The sequence below is a fragment of the Molossus molossus genome, unplaced genomic scaffold (assembly GCF_014108415.1).
Source record: "Molossus molossus isolate mMolMol1 unplaced genomic scaffold, mMolMol1.p scaffold_m16_p_5, whole genome shotgun sequence".
Taxonomy (NCBI): domain Eukaryota; kingdom Metazoa; phylum Chordata; class Mammalia; order Chiroptera; family Molossidae; genus Molossus; species Molossus molossus.
Window position 1 is genome coordinate 6,873,982 of NW_023425388.1, and position 20,463 is coordinate 6,894,444.

A 20,463-nucleotide genomic window follows, 5' to 3' on the forward strand; every position below is an offset into this window, starting at 1 on the left:
GCCGCTTCGTCCTGGGGGGTCGGTCTCATGAAACCTACTGCTCTGACACGTTAAAGGACCGGGTTCCTGATCCCAAATTCAAACTCTAAAAGAGAAAGGAAAACCGAAGTAAGACCCAGCACACGCACAGTAGTGGGTGCGGAGAGCTTGGACGGCTTCCAGAGCCGGGCTTGGCGGATGACCCCCGGGCTTTGTGTCTCCCCTGAACGTCTGTCTTAGAGACATTTCTCAGGCAGAAATGGCAGCCACCAGCCCCTTCCCTCCAAAGGCCAGTGCAGAGCTGGAGACGGTCAGCTCAGCCACTGGCCACCGTACGCGGCCAAACCCACGAAGCGCTCTGGGGACAGCTTCGGAAGCAGCAGCTAGAGGAAGGCCATCTTTCCACATTCGGGATCCCCAAGAACCCCGTGGATGCTGAGGTAGCTGTGGCCGCCAGGCCAAAGGATGCTACTGACCACCACCTGCTTCGTGAACATGCCCTGGTGTTCCGGTTGGACAGCACGGCGAGGACACACACACTGCTGGCCCGTGTCCGACCTGAAGGATAAGCCAGCCCCCTTGGGGCAGGCACAGCTCAGGGGTCTCCTGGACCAGTGGGGATGTGGGTGGATGCTGAGCCTCACTGCTCCCTCTGGACAGGGCCCCGCTGTCTTCCCCAGGAGCAAACCTGTGTGCCCAGGCCTTGGGTTCAAGGCCTCCCTCTCACAGTCGGGCCCTTCCAGGCCCGTCTCTCATTCCCCACTACCTCAACTTCCCCTGCTCGGGGTCCCCCAAACACACCTTCGCCCCTCTGAGAATGCCCTCCCTGTCCTCTCCATCCTCACCCTGCCTGTTCTTCGGCCAGTTATGTGGCCCCCAAGGAAGACAATGACCTTTAGAGGGTGACTGGCCACAGCGCAAATCCTAAATCTAACTCTTGCTTATCACAGGACTTGAGACAGCTTAATGTAACTCTGCAAGCCTCTGTTCTCTCATCTATAAAGTGGGGACAACCATCCCACCAGGTGCTGCCGGGAGACGAAACGAGATGAGGACTGGGAAGCACCTGGCGCCTTGTGGGGCGCGGGGAGCACAGGCCCCTCCCTTTCCCACGTGAACCTCCCTCCTCCGGGCAGCTGGGCCGTTTTCATCTATTTGCTCAGTTCACCGATTCATCGCTTCACCACCTTGAGAGTCCCAGCGAGATCCGCTCCCGCCTTCCTCCTGAGCAAGTTCCAGAGCTCCCGGTGCCCCCGTCGGCGCCGGCGAGGAGAGGGTGCCGTGGCCGCACCGCACGCTGTGGCCGGGCTAAGTGAAGCATCCCGTGAAAGGCACAGAGCCGGTGGTCATCGGTCACTATTGTCGCCTTTATGTTGCGATCACTTCTGCTGTTGGCAGGAACGCAGCTTAGTGCTGCCATTATCCCCTTGTCAGGGGTCTGGCGGGTCTCCCCGGAAGCCTCATCTTCCTGGGTGCGTGGGGCGGGCCTAACACATAGCGGACATCATCCCGGCCTGACTCCCGCCCAGGTCTCCAAGCCGGCAGTCAGGCCCGAGAGGGAGAAAGACACGGTTGCAAAGGAACAAAAACTCAATCTTATCTTCAGTTCCGTGGCCACGAGACCCAGAAACAGCTCACGTTCGTGATCCCACGTGAGACGTCGGCACAGACGAGCATCCTTCCACATGTGCTAACTGGGTGGCCCGAGGACTACCCTCTGAAAGACGCGAGTGGGCACGGGGAAACTCACAGGCTGACTGGGGAGGAGGCGTGGCCTCGAAGGCCCTGACTCAGTCCTCTGGACGCTGGGCACCCGTCCTCCGGGCCACCTCCAGGGACCTTGCTGGAGCTCAGCTCCTCAGTGTTTGAGCATCACCGCACGCACCTGCCTGCCCTGGGGAGCCCGGAGCCCCCTCTCTTGCAGGGCACCCAGAGGCAGAGACCAGCGAGGCACCAGCAGCACGGGGAGGGTGAGCGGGGTTTGCATCTGCCTCCCGACCACTTATAATGCCATCAAGATGTGCCCAGAGGCGCCGAACTCCCCCAATCCCAGCTCAGCGCGAGCTTTATCCTCCGTAATGAAAATGGGGAAAAAATTCAATTATTTCCTACTCTGAAAATTACTGAGATGGAGAAAGAAGCAAACTCACGAAGAAACAGAAAGATGGTCAGGTAGAAAGTGTTCCCTGAAAGTTTGCAACAACTCCCATTTCTTACCTTAGATGTTCAGGTCTAATCTAAAGTAGCTTCCCTGGTGAAGTTTTTAAATCATGGTCAAGTTTACAATCTTGTGGCTTTATTGTAATTGCAGACTTTGTGCCTTTAAAAAAAAAAAAAGGTATCCTAATCTGGTTATGTGAGACTTTAGCATTGATGGAAGAATGAAAGATACCACCTTCTTGCTCAGAACAAAATAAATATATGTATATAAGGTACAAATTTAGGTATTGCAAAAATAAGATTTCGCCTCAAAATCTGGTTTATCTTCAACCGAAACATCTGAACCTGGGCTTGGTTTTCTACTCCATGAAATGAGAAGAGTGGATTATATGAATTTTTAAGGTCTCTCCCTAACTTTAAAAATAATCACATAGCCCTGGCCAGTTTGGCTCAGTGGTTAGACTGTCGGGACCCATGCACCAAAGAGTCATGGGTTTGATTTCTGGTCAAGGGCATATGCCTGAGTTGCAGGTTCAATCCCCAGCGCGGATCGGAGTTGTGCAGGAGGCAACCAGTTGATGTGTTTCTCTCACATTAATGTTTCTCTTTCTCCCCCCTCCCTCCCTTCCAATCTAAAAATTAATGGGAAAATATCCTGGGGTGAGGACTAACAACAAAAGCACTCATGTACAAATATAATTATACATGCGTGTATTTGAATATATACATTTGCCATTGGTTTTTGAAATGACATTTCTGACTTTCTGCAAGGCGAGATTATGAAAAAGAAACTGAGTTTTCAACTCAGGATTCTATTTGAGTCCTTTGTATCAGGGAGGAAGATCTGTGACGACGACTTGTCCTCTTAGCCCGAGCAGCTCTGATCACTCTGTTTGTTCTGAACTGAGGTTACTTTATGAAAATACTCATCATTGGGTAAACAGTTAATGAACAGTAAAGAACAATAAAGAACAGCTCTATTGTTTTTGCCAGTTTCTCAATAGCAATAACTCTCTTTAAAAGCTATTTTATGTCCATCGATGCTATTTTTTCACCTTGAGAAATTGCCATATCTATGTATCTATGTATCTATCTATGTATCTATGTATGTATGTATGTATGTATGTATCTATCTATCTATCTATCTATCTATCTATCTGCAGCCTCTGTAAAAATCCCCCCATTTATTCCCTGACTGCTTGGATGGCAAATTCAGTTACTGCCATCTCACTAACCGAGAAGCTGACATCTCAGCTGTGGTGTCAGAGCTGATCCAGCCTCCTCCCTCCTTGCTATCAGCTCACTCTCTCCACCTGCCCAGAGCTGTCCCCCTCCAGTAGAAGGTGCCCCTCCCGTCCAGACCTTTCGGATCTCCTGCCAAGGGCCCCTGTTCCTGATCTGATTCCAGACACCTTGTGCGGCCCTGTCTGCGCAGACTCCAGAGCTCCCCCAGGCACGCAGATGTGCTTTGAGAAGGGGTGGGGCTCAGGAACACAGAGGCAGATGCTCAAACTGCCTGCTTCTCCCCCCGGATTGGCCCAGCGAACTCCTTACCCACCAACTGGCCTAGTACCAGCCCTGAGCTGCTCTGTCCTCTGTCCCCTCAGTGCGTCCAGCCTCAGAGGCCTCTCCCTGCCTCCCTCACACATGGGAACCCGGCTTCAGTATCTGTCTGCTTTGCCATCTGCCCTGTCTTCTTCCTGTCCCCTGATTGACCCTCTCGCCTGGGCCGATTGCAGGATGTTCGGCAAACCCCAGCTTTCAAACGAAGGCCCCCACTCTCCAGGACAGCATTGAGTCCAGACAGTTTGGTGAAGCAAACTGGGATCCAGATATTCTGTTTCCCTCGCATGGACATCCTTCATCTGGACAAAATGTCTAAAGTCAGCAGGAAAAGAATGTGACATCGCAATTCCTTCATTTTTATGACTACAAAAGCCCCAACCCAGGAGCTTCCTTACCAGTCAGGCTCACCCACAAGCCAAAGGAAAGGCTCGTGTTTTCACGCGAAGCCCATTTTCTCTGGTTCTTCCATCTGCAGACTTTCCAAGCCCTCTGACCCCTAAGTCTGCACCATCCTACACACTCTGGCACAAAGCCCGGTGCCCAGAATCGGCAGCGAGGCCAGAGGCGGCCCCAGGAGCAGGAACAGGAAACACACTCTCCACCCCAGACGCTCAGACCCTAACATGGGCCTGAATTGCAGAGGTACCTGGGGGGCAGGGTTGGGTAATGACAGGGCATCCAGGACCTGCCACACACACAGGGTCTTCTTACGTGGAGGCCACTCTCCGCGAGCGACTCGGGAAAGGGTGAAGTTCACTTCTGGTTTCCACCCGCCCTTCCTGGTGTGACTCTCGCCAAGTTAACAACCTCCTCTGAACCTCAAGTCCAAGCGGCTAGTTGGGGGCTTTCTCTGCCACCATGATTCAGCATGTGAAAGTGCCACCCACGGTAAAGGTCACTGCCGACTCTCGGCAGGTGTTTTCCAAGCTTTCTGTAGAGCCGGTTATTTTGTGGCAGGAGAGCGGCTGCCGTGTAAACAGCCGGCCGTCGGCACAGGGCAGGGGCCTCGGCATCAGCACTCCGACCACTGGGACCCCTCCGTGGTCCCAGCATGACTTTTTAAATGCATGAATGAGGACCCCTGCGATTCAGAATCTGCACCTGTGAGATGAGGAAGGAGCTCAAGTTCTTTACCAGAACCAGCGGGAGACAGCAAAGAGACGACGCTATAAATTAGGCGCGGGAACGCTTGCTCAGAGAACGAACGTCTGAGGGCTTTCAGATACACTGATTTATTGGCAATGTTACATCTGCACGACGGTGCAGAGCGCTGCGGCCAAGGTGACCCTATTCCGCCGTGGTCGGGTCTAATACCGCGTGCTGCCAGGACGGCTCCGGTGGGCCGTGGGAACCTGGCCCCGGAGCAGAGAGGAGAAGCTCGGGTCCAGGGGCCCATCCTGAGCACCTGCGAGTCCCCTGGCTGCTCGGACCCTGCTCTCCCACCCCAGGCCAACCTCAGGTTCCAGCCTCTGCAAACGACTTGGCCACTTCCAGTGATGTTGTAGCCAGAAGAGAGCAATGTTCCTTTTAGTCAGAGATAAGGAGGGTTTACAGACGAGGAGAGAAAATGACCAGGTCGGACCTCTTGGCTCTCTCCTGCCCCCTCTGTCTGGACAGTGCCCGGACCCTGCAGCGCACACCTGTCCCTTCTCATCAGCTTCTTCCCAGATTTCACAGAGGAACTGCCCCGTGGACAAACTGGCGCTAGAGATCAAAAAGCTTTATTTGGGGCTCGAATAGGTTTTACACATAAGCAGAAGGAAATCGTATCTTCACAAGTGATACTACAAACCAGCCAGAGTGTACACACACACACACACACACACACACACGTACACACGCACGTACGCACGGCGCTGGGAAGGGGAGAGGCTGGCAGGCTCCCCATGTGCACAGGGCACAGTGCACGGGGCTGTGCCTGGCCCTCCCTGCACCCCACACAAGCAGTGCAGGCATCTTTGTGCCACCACCTAGCCCCAGGGAAGCTGACTGTGCTGAGATCCTGAGACCCTTAGCATGGGCCCCTGCTTTCTCCCTCCTGAGGTGCAGGGAAGGCCATTTCTACTACAACTTTTAAAGGGCCAGTGTGGCTTTCCAGCAGCCATCAATTCCTCTTTGCTCTAACTCAGCGGTTCTCAGAGTGGGGTCCCCAGGCCAGCAGGGTCAGCATCAGTAGGCACTTTTGGACATGCCAACTCTCACCTGCCCCAGACCTGCTGAGTCAGACCCTCGGGTGGGCCCGGCCAGCCACCTGTGTCTCACAAGCCCTCTGGGTCGTCCTGGGCTCACTCAGGTTTGAGATCATTGCCTCCTGTCACTCCAGTCTCTGGAGGCATGAACAAGCACAACCCCACAGCACGGGCCCCTGCTCTGACTACCAGCTCCCAGAGGCGATAACGCAGAGCTGGGGAAAGTGAACCAGCCCCTCAAAGTCAGTGTTATCTCGGTGGCTGATTCATCTGACTCATCTCTTAGCATTTGTCACATCCTTACATTTATCTTTTGTTTCTGGACATCGGCCACCTATGCCCTTAACTGCTACAGCACCCTCCTCTCCTCTCATAGTAGTTTTTTAAAAAGCCAATATTCCCTAATAGAAACTCAGAAAGTCAAAATACACTAGTAAGACCGGCACATGCTTTGATAATTTTGCTTAGAATAAAATGCACTAGAATCTACCGTAACGCTGGTCCCACATTTCTTAGAAACACAGCTTCTTGTTCGGACTTTCAATAACAGGCGTACTATTAAAACAAGCAACCAAGCAGCACGAGGCATTAATACAATGGAACTTCTTAAGACACTGTGAAATTATGAACGCCCTCCGGATTTCAGACTCCCCACAGGAACACTTAGTGCGCGGCCGCCGCACTGACATCACGATGCAGAAGTAATGTCCACTTTGCACCGGTTTTCATGAGCCCTGGCAGTTTCATGAACATCGTCCTGAGAGGCAGCCACTTCTGAAGGTGGGAAGTGCTCTCACGAGTCTGCGAACATCAGGATTAGAACATTCCCGGAGATCACCAAGCTCTGCACTGGGCTGCAGGCGGCCGAGTGGACACTCCATACCCTGGGCCTCGTTTTCCCTCTGATGCTGACAACATGACAAAGAAGCTGAATTCGCCCCTAACTGCCCACCTCTGCCCTCAGTCACTTGGGTGGCACTAGCAGACACGCCTGCTGCATGTGAGTGTGTGCACGGTGCACTTGTCACAGCTGTGCACGCTCCCCAAAGATGCTCAGTGGGCAGGGTCACGAGACCTGGCTGCCGCCCTCCACACTGCTCAGCCCCCCAAGCTCATCAGATTTCTCTCCCACGGCACTGCCTCACTAAAAACAATGCTTTAAGGCATAAGTCTGGAAGAAGTGAACATTTTCATGTTTTGAGTTCACTAAAAATGGCCGTGGACCTGTGTGGTCACTGACACAGGGCAAAGAGGAGGAGTGTGGGGGTCACTCGGGCTGCACTTGATCCTGGGGTCCTAGTGGCCCTCGCAGAAACTCTGAATCTCTTGCTTGCACCTCTCCAGCTGCAGTTTTCTCACTGCTGACGTGGGAACAAAGCCTCACAGGGTTGTTGGGGACACAGCGAGGCCGGTCAGGCCACCACACTCCCCTTCCACCCACACTGGGGTGTCCTGCAGCCCACGACAAGCACACAGGGTTGGACCCTCCCTCTAAGACAAGACATAGTCCTGTGGCCTTGGGCAAATCCCACATGTCTCCCCTTTCCTCTCCAATGGGGGCCCATGAGGGTGAGGCATTTAGAACAATGCCCAGACCCAGGAGACACTTGGTGAAGTCGACATTTTCCGTAACTGTGAACTAGTTTTACTTTTTTTTTAAAGCCTAAGATTTTACCCCACACTTACTCTTGGAATGATAAGGAAAAGGCTTTGCTCCATTCAATTGATTCTAGTGTGTTATTTTATATCCCATATCACACATTCATAAGGACTGTTTGTTAAGCAGTACATGTTGGGCACAGCGCTTCATATGTATCAAGTTATTTGATCCAATAAGATGGGGATTATCACTGTTAACATGCCCTTTTCACAGGAAGGCTAAGTAACGCGTCCAGTTTCCCGGCTCTGCAGTGAGAGAGCAGGGTTTACGCAGACTCTCTCCTTCTGGGGCTCCCATTCCCAACCCCCGCTTCCTCCACTGAGTACATGTTGCTATGAGGTGCTAGACCTGGAAGCATTTTATTACAAGAAATAGAGAATGAAAAGAAAAAAACTGTAACTAAACCCCATGTATAATTCAACTCATCTTAACCTCCTTGTTACACATTAACTTAGAACTGCTGCAAAAGATGGAAAATGTATTTTCTACACAACTACAACCTGATGGATTTCACATTAAACACTTGCGAATCTAAGAACAGCCTTATGCGCCGGCGAGGCTGCTGCCACGTTGTGACCTTGGCTCACCGTCAGTGCTGGGGGCCTCTGGGCCCACCGTGCTGCCTGCCAGTGGGAGCCGCGGGCACCATATCCTTGCTTTTCAACCATGAAAATCCAGCCACAAGACTCAAATGCACAGCACCTAATAAAATCTCGCATCCTCCTAAGGTAACCTCCCTGAACCTTCCTCCTGAGCTGAATTCTGAAGTATAATGTTGCTAAGAGCTTTGTGGCAACGGTGGAAATTTCCATCCAGTAACTACAAATGTAGATACTTCAATGTAAATCGTCTCAGCCATGCAACGCTCAGCAGCGGGCGATCTGAACTCTTGAAAGACCTCCCGGAAATAATGAAACCTTTCCCTATCTGGTCCTTGAAGTGCGCAGCCTTAAAGAAGCAGCGTTTATTAACCTCTCTGAGACGTCGGGGTTAAGTCCTAATAGTAGCCATGAGCAAGAAACCTGGGAAGCCATAGAGAAGGAGGAGTACAGAAATTCTCAGAGAACAACTTACCATGCTGATCATTATTATTATTATTATTATTATTCAGTAATATCCTTAATGATGCCAAGAACACACACACACACACACAAACCCTTCAGCAAACTGACCTTCACACTAAAATGCACTGAGCCCACTGTAATATTAGTAAGTGAATATTAGCCATTCCCCCCGAGATAAGAATTTTTATCAGCCCCATTCTGCAGGTACAGAAACCAAGGCCCAAAGCCATGTGGTTAATAGAGCGTAGAGCTAGGATTCAAGAGCAGGCTGCCTGACCCAGAATCCAAACTCTAATCGCCACCCCACACCCTGCCTGCCCTCCTGTCCACGATGCTTTAACTGAGGCCAGTGGCTGGGCTGACCCAAGGAAATGACACCCAGAAACCACCAACTAGATGGTTAGTCAGAGATGGTTCAAGGCAGCAAGGGAAGACCAAAACATTTCCTCCAACCCCTTGCTTTTCTTCCCCACTTCTCCGAAGATCTCTTCGGGGGTAAAGGAATATGCTTTTCCACTGGAATTTGGGTTTTTGTTATTTCGTTCATTCATTTGGCAGATGTCTAGTGAGTGCCAGGCCCTAGGTTGTGTCGTAGGAGCAAGCACTGACAGTCCCTATTCGGAAGCTCAGAAGGAGGTGCCTGGGAAGGACCATAGCCACAGAGGCAAGGATAAATGAAGGCAGGCTCCCTTCCCCCATCAGGGAGGTGAGGTGGCTCCTGGCAGAGGGTGTGGCCCAGGCAGAGAACACACAAATACTGATTGAACAGACCCCCTTCTTTTTTTTTATACCCTACCTGAGGATATTTTTCCATTTATCTTCAGATACAGTGGAAGGGAGGGGGAGAGAGAGAGAGAGAGAGAAACATCAATGTGAGAGAGACACACTGATTAGTTGTCTCCCACACGACCCTGACCAGGGCCAGACCAAACCGTAATGGAGATATGTGCTCTTGACCGGAATCGAACCCAAGACTCTTCTGTCCACAGGCTGATGCTCTAACAGCTGAACCAAGCTGGCCAGGGCAACAGACCCCCTTCTTAATAGGCCGTCCACCTGGCCAGCCCATGGGGAGTGGCTGCAGAGAAAAGAGGCTGGGAGACAAAAGGGCTCTCCTTGAACCCTTTCCGCCAGGCTAGGCACTTGGAAATTTATATCATAGAGAAATATCCAATTCTGAAATCAGGAAGTACAGAACACCACTGGGAAGGGAGGAACTGATTAGATGAACATTGGGACCCTCCCCTCTAAGCCAGATAGAAATCGGGGACAAGGAGAAATGCATGGTTTGGCCCAGGACACACACATCACACGTGGCACTTTTGTGACAACTTAAGGAAGGCAGGACTAGACACATATGGTTAGAGGCTTCCTGCTCACTATTGAGGACTTAACCATTTTCTGGACAAGGTGATACGCAAGTCTATAGAAACAGGAAATCTGCAAGCTTCCTCTAGTCTTAACGGGGGTCCGATAAAATATGAAACTAAAGGTAAGGGCTCCCACTTTTCAACCAGACTTTTGTATATAGTATGTTCTTATGGTAGAATATGCATTGTGATTGTTTGTATATAGTAATGGAACACCTAAGTTATCATAAATGTCCACTGCCTTCCTTTTGCAAAGGTTTTCACTTGCCTCACCAGCAAAACCTCAGAAAGACTCGGGGAAGTTACCATGTCCAAGTGACCCACTGCCAGCTCTAACTTCCTGTATTCCACCTTCAGTTCTGTGAGTCTCAGGGACTTCAGAACTCTAATCTCCATGTAGGTTTACAAAAATGTCAATTTCCCAATCAAAAAATCAAGTAAGCAAGTAAAACACAAGACTGGTGAAAAATCATTAGCCTGTGGCAACTTGCATTTTTTCGGGAACCCAAAAGGTTGAGCAAAGCATATAAATTATGGTATTTATCTTTTCATAAACACAGAAATTAAGCCCAAAGTAACCAGACCTGCCAGGTGTCTAGAGAAGGCCATGGTCCTCCGGGAGAGGCAATGCATGGCACCTCCTACTCCACCAGGGTGGTCCCAGGCCTTCTGGGCGTTAGCATGCAGCCCAAGTGGCAGAAATCATGTTTATCACACCTGTGGAATCACCAAAAAATGTGCACAGGTTGCTACAGAAAACACACCTCATTTGCACACCCAGGATGGGAGTGACTTGGCAGGGAGCAAGGGAGCAGCCACCTTGCAGCGTGACCACTGGACTCCAGCCAGCTGACTGGATCCCGGATTCAGATTCCGGAGAGGAATCTCAGGATTCCAAAAACCACCTTGGTCATTTTTAAACACTCACCTTGGAGAAGGAGCATGGCTGGTTGCTTCCTGCCCAACCTGCTCGGCCCAACCCAAGAGGCCTTCCTCTTGTCATTTCACCCACATGGTGAACCCCAAACTAAACAAGCACATTGATAATGATTCAGGTGTCTGCTGTCTGGGAGACCACGTGTTGGACCTGCACTTGTGGTGCACCTGCAGCTTCATAGCAGGCTGGGAAACTGAGGCCTCCCACTCTCCTGAAAGCTACAGGGACACTGACACCACAGTGCCAGCCACTAAGTATCTGTGTGCTGTTTCCACTCCAGCCAAGTCTCCCAAAATAATAATAGTCCGTTTAAAAAATATCTCCATCCATCAGGTGCATTTTAGAGACGTTTTCTGGAGTAAAATTAGGCTATGGGGAAGGTTCTGGCACTTTCAGGGACCAGGTGTTCCAGAGACCTTGGGTAGAGAATGGAGTTTGCAGCTCAGGGTCCACAGGGCAGCCCCAGTCCAGGGGAGGCGGAGACCCCGCCGCCCTGAAGCCACAGCATCCGGACCCCAGGAGCTCTGCGTCCTCTGCTCCGGCTTAGCAACAGCGCCCGGCGCGCAGCCAATCGCGCTGCGCCGCCGAGGTTACCCGCGAGCATTGACCGGGAGTAACCTCGGCACCGGCTGAGGCGGAGGCGTCACTGCGCGCGCACGCGCAGCTGGCACGCGCAGCTCGCACCTGCCCCCGCCCGCACCTGCCCCGCCCGCACCTCCAGGCACGCAAGGGGGCCGGCGGTGCTCTTCTCCCACCGGCCAGACCTTAGGGCTCCCAAGGGACATCCGAGCCCGCCAGACAGCCTCCCCCAGGCCCGCAGCAGGTGTGTTGGCCGCCTGGCGGAAGGGCCAGGCCTGCAGTCGGTCCGGCACCACCCGGGGAAGGATGGGGTTTGCTCCGCGTCTAAGGCCGGGAAGAGCGCCTGGGCGCGCCTCCCGTCTGCTCTGAACAATGGCCGGAACGAGTTCGCTCCTTCAGACAAGCCCGTCTCAGCGCCCTTGGAAGGACGTGGGCGCCCCATCCTGGGGAGGGAGCGAGCAGGGGAGCCCCAGCCCATGAAGCACATCTGGGAACCCGTCCCCGGGAGAGGTGGGAGGCGTGCGTGGTGCGCCTGCGGCCACCAGGGCCTGGGGCTGTGGCTGTCATGGGCAGAGGAAACAACAGCTCATTTTCGGGAGCCTGAGAAACGACGAAGGGAGAGTGCTCAGTGGAACTTGTCGACAGGCAGGCAGGCAGTTAAGACTGGAGGTTTCAGCCTGCTTGTGGCGAGACTGGGGACCTGGCCCCTCTAAGCCTCCCTCCCTCCTGGTAAGATGTCCATCCTGACAGGCCCCTGCGGCTTTCCCATGCGGACTTAATGATGCAGTGTGCTACAGCTAACAGCATTTGCTTAGTAAAAAAAAAAAAAAATATATATATATATATATATATATATATATATATATGTTTAATTTAAAAATATGCACTCTCTCAAAACAGTGGGAGAAGAAAAGTAACAACTGAGAAATCCCATAAAACTCCTGCTAAAAGATTCACTTTCGAGATGGGCAGTAGGGCAGTAGAGATATCAGGCCAGGGACTCTTGTCTGAGCACATCAGCTTGCCTGAATGACAATAAAAGAAACAGAAAGAGTGACTCACAGCTGCTCTTCTGTGGCGCCCCACCCTTATCAGTTTACAAACAGAGAAGGAGCACACAGAGTACATTCCTTCAGGGGCTACTGTTCACCACCCTGCCACCATGGATGCCACCCTGATGCCTGCTCTCGAAGAGGATTCGGGCCTCATTTCTTCCAAGGGCCACACGCTTCTTCTTTTCCAGGTTGTCCTAGCTCTTGACACACTTGGCTACTATTTTGTACTTGGCCAGGCTTGATCCCTTCCAGTTTATGAGCTCATTTCAAGACCAAGACCCAGATCCATTCTGCAGAGTCCCCAAAAGCAGAACTTGGATCAACCAATGAACATTACTAAAATTTAGATTTCAGCTCAACAGAAGCCTTTTCTAAGAATTAGACTGTGCCAACAAGTCCCTGGTTACTGGAAAAGCTCAGACAGAGGCTGGCCACTTGCTGTTGGGGATGGCGCAAGAAGGACTACTCCTTGGGTGAGAGATCAGACCAAGGGAGTTCCAAGGCTCCATTGGCCTCCAAGATTCAGATTCTAAATATAGGTCTCATCACAATCTTGAAGTTACTCTGGCATGTTTTAATTTTGACACCCAATGCCACTTACCCTACAAAGCAGGAAGGTGACTAACAACACAGCTGACAAAGTGAGAAGTGAAACTAATGTCTGAGGTCAAACTGGACCCTGCCGGCACCCCAGCCTCCATGCCTGACTCTGCACACAGCTCTGGCTGCCTTTGCTCATATTTTGGGTAAAATACTTGTGTTTGATATATTTTATTTGAAGGTAAACTTTCCACAAAGGTTCTGTAACTTCATCAGCATGGGTTTGATAGAATCATCCCCATTCTACAAACTCCTACTTTGTATGGTACCTTCTTTCTAAACATACTATTTAATCTGACCCATGTGGTGCCTTTGTTTCTTAAATAAGCAAATCTGTTGATTCAAGAACTGAACTAAAAAAGAGCAGGTGTATGGTTACTAAACATTTTTTTTCTGCCAATTTATAAACAAAAGAGATGGTTTCATGTTCAGCAAAATGTCACCTTGGGTTATTTCTTGGCCTTGGCAGATTAAGTTCCAGTTTATAAGAAAGGATTTTAGTTTGAGAATGTGGAGTTTTCAAGATGCAAGCATATTTGAGGTGTTAAAAGAAGACAGGGGGCCCTGACCGGTTTGGCTCAGCAGTTGGAGCATCGGCCCACGGACCAAAAAGTTGCCGATTCGATTCCAGTCAAGGGTATGTACCTCCATTGCAGTTCAGTCCCCAGCCCTGGTCGGGGTCATGAGGGAGGCAACCAATCGATGTGCCTCTCTCACATCCATGTTTCTCACCCTCCCCCACTCTATCTGAAGATAAATGTAAAAATATCCTCAGGTGAGGATTTTTTTTTAAAAAGAATGCAGGGGGGCACCCACCCAGCATGTGAAAATAAGTGTGGCAAGAATATCCTCAAAAAGTGAAAGTGACACCAACTCCCACCTGCAAAGTCCCACTTAAGAGACCAGATGGCTCAAGAACAGGCACACTCTGGAAAAGTGACAGAGTATAAGCATGGCCGAGCAAAGAAACTGCCAGTCGGAAGGTGAGTAGGGTGGCCAGATACTGAAGCAGAGAAGGAAAGGAGACCTCCAGGCCCGCGTTGGCAGAGCCACCTGAGCCATTTTTACAGGGGTGTGGAGCCTGATGGTGGTATATTTTTGAACCATGCACCCCAGGCCCCAGGTCCCAGTGGATTATGGTTTGGCTTCCTTGCAGCATGCTCAAAGGGAGAGGGTGTGCTGGCTGGAGAAGGGCCATGACTAGGCTCCTTGCATGTAAAGTTCTCCTTGTAAATTAGCAAACCCTTTGGTTTTGTATAGTCGCTATATAGTCATCTGTCATGAGTCTACCATGAGAGTCGGTCCATCCTCAGCAGTTTTTCAAAGCCTCTTTCCAAGCCTATAAGGCAAAAGATCAGACAACCCGTCATCAAAGGGCCAAGTGGGTGTCCTGCCTGCCTGTCCCAGGGAGCCTCTAGGAACTGGCCCCAGAGGGGAAGGGAGGAGCTCTCCATTTGGCTCCATTTATAAACACCCCAGCCTCAAGCAAGGAGCCCTTGCAAGCAAGGTTTAGGTTCACCACACTCACCAAGTAAAAGACTAGCTACAGCTTCAAATAAAGACAAAAGCAGAGCACTTAAAAACAATTTCCTTCTGTACCCGAAAGAAAACCCACCTTAGCATGATAATTCCCAAGAAGCACAAGAGTAATCCATTCATGCTAGGGGAATAGAAACCCCCCTGAACCTGAGCAGCCCACCCCCTAAAAACCCATTGCTGCCTTGGGATATGTACAGTCCCCCTTTAACTGGCCACCCTTCCCATTCCTGCCTGAGTGGGTTGGATCAAGTCACCAAGCTCTTGGTTAGACTCCAGTCTTCCCTTAATGGAATTCCTAAAAGGCATTTATTAAAGGCACATTCCACTCATTTTAGCCAGCCTGTCATTACAGGCCTTGGGAAATAGCTACAGAAATTAAGAGAAAGCAAACTTGAATTTGAGAAGGGTGTTGAAACACATTTTTATAGCTTAGAAGCAAACCAATACAGATAAGCTGGAGCTGCCCAGATTGTTTAACTCCTTCCTGGCACTTGGCAAGGAGGAGGCTGGAGGTCGGATTTCAAAGTAGGAGATGCTGTTTCATTCCCGGGAGTGTTACCATGTAAAGACATCAGCCTGGCTGAGGAATAGTAAAGAGAACTCGCTAAAGCCCCAGATATGGTTACTTTTGTTCTCGACCTGAACTTCATCACAAGGTAATCCTGGGAGGGGTATTTAATTTCTAAGAATCACATCACCTGTTTACGTGAAAGCATGCCACACACCTCAGCCTCACCTCCCTGGTGAGGGGACAGGACAGCTGGAGACTGTCCAAAGAACTAGGAGATCTTTTATGAATGGCAGAGGTGACTGACATCCAAGCAGTCCGAATTGTCAAGGCAGTCACTACCAGTTCCATAAAATGCGGGGAGGCCCATCCATGCTATCAGGGTCCAGTGGGGTGCCCTCTTCAGGGCCAGGTGCTTACTGGGTTCCTTGTTGGGTCTTAGTTTCCAATCCCACAGACCTGCTATCAAGTCCCACCTTTTGTGCTCCCGTGCCCTGTGACATGTCTCTGACCCTCGTGTATGCCCTGGGCACAAAGGGCAGAATTAGCCCCTGAGCCAAGTGGACCTGCTTCTATAGATGGAAAGTGCTCCGGTCTCTGGAGGTGGGGGTGAGCACTATCCAGAGGACCCGAGCACTCCACTTGGACGTTGTGATGACTGACATCCTAGTGAAAAGAGAGACCCTGGTGTGAATGAGCCCAGGAAGCCAGGAAGTGCTACGTAAGTGTCCGAACTCATCTCCACCAACATCTCCATCTCAGACGCTCAGGATGTGGAGTCTCTTCTTAGCACAGAGTCCTAAATGTTCCCAACAGAGTGTCTACCTACAGAGATGCTGCTTTCAGAAGTAAGTCACAATGAGGGCACAGTGAAAACAACTAACCCGGATTGTTCAGGGACATCCCCTGACGCAACAGCCTGTGCGCCGGCACCAAAGTCCACATCATTCCAAACCCTTCGTCCCATCAACTTATGCTACGTGATTGAATTCCTCGAGGGGAAGTAATTACTGTGTCAGAAGCTGGTGAAATCATCCTTAGGGTATACTTTTTTCTCTGGGGAATAGTTCCTTTTATAATTATGTTCTCTACTAGGAATCTATTATATGATCTAGTTTTTCCCCCAAAGACATCATTAATCATATGGTGAAAATGTAACTACAACTGAAAATACAAGATGTTTTATTAAAGGCCATAGTCAATGCTTGGCAATTGTCAAGCTCAAGAATGTTAAAGAAGCAGGCTTGACCTCTCCTTCTTCAATGTGCCACTGATCACGCACACCTCTGTTCTAAGGGGTAGGACGCTCTCTTTCTCTGCCTTCTTCCTTTAATATAATTACGTAGGAGTTTGTAAGATTATTCTAATCACAAAGCAGGCTTTGCTACAGCATTCTGTATCGACTTTGTGTCGTAGTGCCATGTTCTGGCAGAAACGTGTGAGAAAAAGATTTCCCGGGAACTTGCTGGAGTCGTCCAGTGCGTCTGTGATGGAAAGAAAGCTGGACTGGGAGTCAGACAGCCAGAGCTCAGTGTTGGCTCTGGCCTGGGCAATCACTTCTGCTCCCCAGCTCTGTTCCCGGCCCTACACAGCCAGGCCCTGCAGCTCTCACATCCCACGTCCGGAGGGGCCCGTTTCCCGTGTGGTGCCCTGGCGTCCTCCCCAGCGTGGTCGTTACAGAGAGCTCCACAGGGAAAGCTGAATTTAAACAATTCAAAGCGATCGATTTGATTGAGACAGAAAAACGAATACGGTGAGAATGGTCAGAGAAAAAGCTCCTGCTCCAAAGGCTGGTCACAGTTGACAAGAGGCTGGGATCTGACGTCTCAGCTTAACCTCATCATTGCACGGATGGAGACAATTACCAGCTATTACAGGGACAAATCGAGAAAGGCCACGTTGGAAAGGAGCTAGACCTGAGAAGGAGTAGTGGGAAGCCGGCAGGGGACCGTGAACCTGGTGGGAGAGATACAGGTGGAATTCACAGGCATCAGCCCAATGCCTGGGTCCAGACTTAATGCTGACTTGGATTGTTCATCCTGGGGGTAGCTCTTAGTTGGGGAAATATGGTCCCCATGTTACTAGCTCACTGGAGAGGTAGCACTTGAGAGCCTGCTGGTGATGAGGACGCGGTGAGCACTGAGATGGACCTTGGCAGCTGACTCCCCTTATTCAGGAAAACTCGAGCTTCCCCGGGCAGCCTCCAGCCTGACGGGGCAACCAGTCCAGCAAGCAGCAGAGCAGAGCCCGTGAGCACCAGGCCTGGAGAAGCACTGCTTCCCCGTGGTCAGAGGGACTCGGGCACCCCTGAGGCCCTGAGCCAGGGAGGCACACGCACCGAGCCAAACTGCAGTTAGACATCACCATCCTGCAGTCCCAGGCCTGCCCGGCTAGCTCGGGTGCTTGAGCAAGCCTTAACCATGAGGTTTCCTTTCTATTCAGTGAGAAGGTGGACACGTATTTTCCACCCTGAATTTATGCGGGAGTGAAAAACCATCCATATTCAAAATTTCATGGTACCGAGGACAAAGGAAATAGTAGCACACGGTGGGGGAAGGGCAGACACAGGTGCTGCGGCTGAGGAGGGGGTCCGGAAGGAAGCCAGAAACTGGGCCTTGCTGGTTGACAAACCAGCCACTGGAATACAGAAGCTCCATCATGCCCAGCTTCCTCTGGCCCCAACCTCCTCTGACTCATGGGTGGGTCCCTCAGGGCTCACTTCCTCCTCCTCCCCTCCTGAGTCTACAGGGGTTACTATAGGGCAAGTGTCTATCTTGAGCTGAATTTCCAAGTGGTGGCCCCTCCCTCACTGATTAAGACACCATCACCACTGGCTAAGTTGGACAATTAGTTTGACCAGTTCTAACAGTCAGAGAATATGGAGTGGACACGCCACATACCTGACTGGCAATGATATTCTTCACTTGCAAACATTGGTTGAGTATCTGTTCTGTTGGACTTCAAACCAAGATTCTGCCAGTTTTCAAATGTTTGCGTTTCTGCATTGCAAGCTATCTTCCCTTTAAAGGAGAGCCATCCAAGTATTTTCAGCCATCAGGACAACCGTCCTGGGGCCACATGAGTCAGATGGACAGAGACTGATCTATGCTGCCCATAGGATCGCCGTAATTGTCTACACAGACAAATCAAGCCAAACACGACAAGGACTGATCGCTTAGTACATTTTCTCGGTAAAATCTTTTTTCAAGTTCAGGAGGAAAAGGCTGAAACCCTACATTGAAATTTCAATAGACTCAAATGAATGATCCCAACCCTGAAGCCTGTCAGAATTTCTTAACAAAACAGGCTGGATACTGTGAAAATGTGTCAGATAACAATGCTATACAATCAGCCGGTGAGAAGGCTTAGGATCTGCCTGTTCCTGGTTGTGGGAACAGACATAAAGTCAAAACAACCAACGTGGCTCACAGGTCCCAGTGACCAGTCAACCCAGGTTCTAAAATTATTGCCAAGAAGTCCAGAGTGCCCATGCCAACAGTCTCAATGGCCTGACTTGAAGAGAGGAGGAAAACAAAATGAGGGTAATAGGAAAAAAAGAAAGAAAAACTTAAAAGTGAGTCTTGGTGGGTCTTTTTCAAAAGGTAAGAAGGATCAAATTTAATTTCAGTTTGGGAGTCCTAAAAGTTAGTGTTCCAGTGGTATGTGAGTCGCTTCCATTGTTCCAAATTCCTCACAGATTTTCAAGATGTCCTGAGTGATTCGTTAGAAACTTGGACCATCGTTTCTTGGTGATGTGAACGTGTCCTCTCCCAATGGGTCCCCCACCCACCCCAAAGATGGGTGGATGATGAGGGCATGGAGCAGAAGGAGATGAGGAGTAAGAGCCACAGGAAGAAACAGGTCAGAAATACAAACCCACACATTCTGAAAATCTAGAGCTGGCAAAGGAATATCCAGATGCTGAGAAAACTCAAATCACCATCATTTGTCAATTGCCGTTCACATGGAACAAGATGGAGGCAAACTCCCGAACTGTGTGGCTTTCCAGAGACCACCCCCCGAGTTGCATCCTCACTGTCTCTTCTACGGTTCATTTGACAACAATTTATATATTTTATATCCCATCAATACCACTGATGAGAGTCCTTTAAAGATCCTTAAAGGTAAATGATCGATTTTGAGAGAGGTCAGGATAAGTCACCAGCTACCTTTTAACATTTCAGACCTTGGAGGGAGCTCCTGTCTTCCCTTTTGCTCTGAAACATTAAAAAAGTTGTCCCCTCCTGAAAGACTAACAGAGCATCCAGTGAAGAGGACCCTGGGCGTCCACTCCAGAAACCAGCATACATAGACACTGGCCAATCTTTGTGAATCCTTTGTACTGTATCAGAAGTTAAGAGCCACTGCGAATCTTGAATCATCTAATCCCCCCTGTTCATATTCTAGACAAGGAAAAAAATCAGGCATAAAGCAATGAAATAAACTGGCCACGGCAGTGACACAGTGGGAAGACTCAGCCTCCCAACAGCCAGAACCGGATTTTCCCAAACCTGTTGCTTCCTTCACAGGTTCCCCTGCCTCCCAATACATCAGCAGCTGCCCTCCCTACCTTTTTTCCTCCACCAGGGTCCTTCTGGGACCGAGTAGGACAGGTCCTTGAATTCAATGTTGACAGCCGCCCTCCGAGGCAAGGAGGAAAAGCGCTGGGCCTCTGTGAGATTGTTGTCCACCTTCTTCAGATGCCCGTTCAGCAGGTCCTTCTCGGTGGCCTCCATGTTGCTGGAGACCACCTCATCCACCGAGACGCACACCGACTTGGGCTCTGTCATCTCCGCAGAGTAACTGCTGGCATTCTAGACAAACAGGGAGGAAGCACCACGAGAGGTTATAGGCCACATCAAGGAAAAGAGCGCAGGGGACGGGCCGCTAGGCTCAAGGTCACTGAGCACTTACAGCAACACTTCTTAAGCTACAAAGTGACTTCAGCGAAAGAAGCAAACTTACCTAGAGGAATCCATTATCTAGCCATCACTTTTTCTTCTAGCAAAACAACGTTCAAGATAAGATAGTAAACTTATCTATCTACCAGTGTCCACTGGAATCATAAACTCTAATCACAAAACCATATTAAATAAATAATAACCAAACAAAGAAACACCGGCCACCACAAAATATTATATACGTACAATCAGCTTCTTTAAAATTATTACCTTTATTACCCAATAAAGGTAATAAGGCTCCTAAAAAATGTATAATTGACAGTTTTGTTTAAAGTGAGCTCTTTGAGTGCCTTTCC

The 20,463-nt window shown here is 50.2% G+C and overlaps 1 protein-coding gene across 8 annotated transcripts in view; it reads right to left on the reverse strand.

Moving 5' to 3' along the window:
- Positions 1-20,463, reverse strand: part of ABCG1 (ATP binding cassette subfamily G member 1) — a 58,072-nt gene that overhangs the window by 28,527 nt on the left and 9,082 nt on the right. For 6 of the 8 annotated variants that reach the window (XM_036243915.1, XM_036243914.1, XM_036243912.1 and 3 more), the window contains exon 2: positions 19,777-20,020. In XM_036243915.1, coding sequence (XP_036099808.1) covers positions 19,777-19,996 — 220 coding nt within the window. In that variant the 5' untranslated portion in view covers positions 19,997-20,020. Of the gene's footprint in view, positions 1-2,196; positions 2,300-19,776; positions 20,021-20,463 lie in introns of those variants that run through there. The other 2 variants (XM_036243918.1, XM_036243920.1) reach the window with 2 other exon arrangements.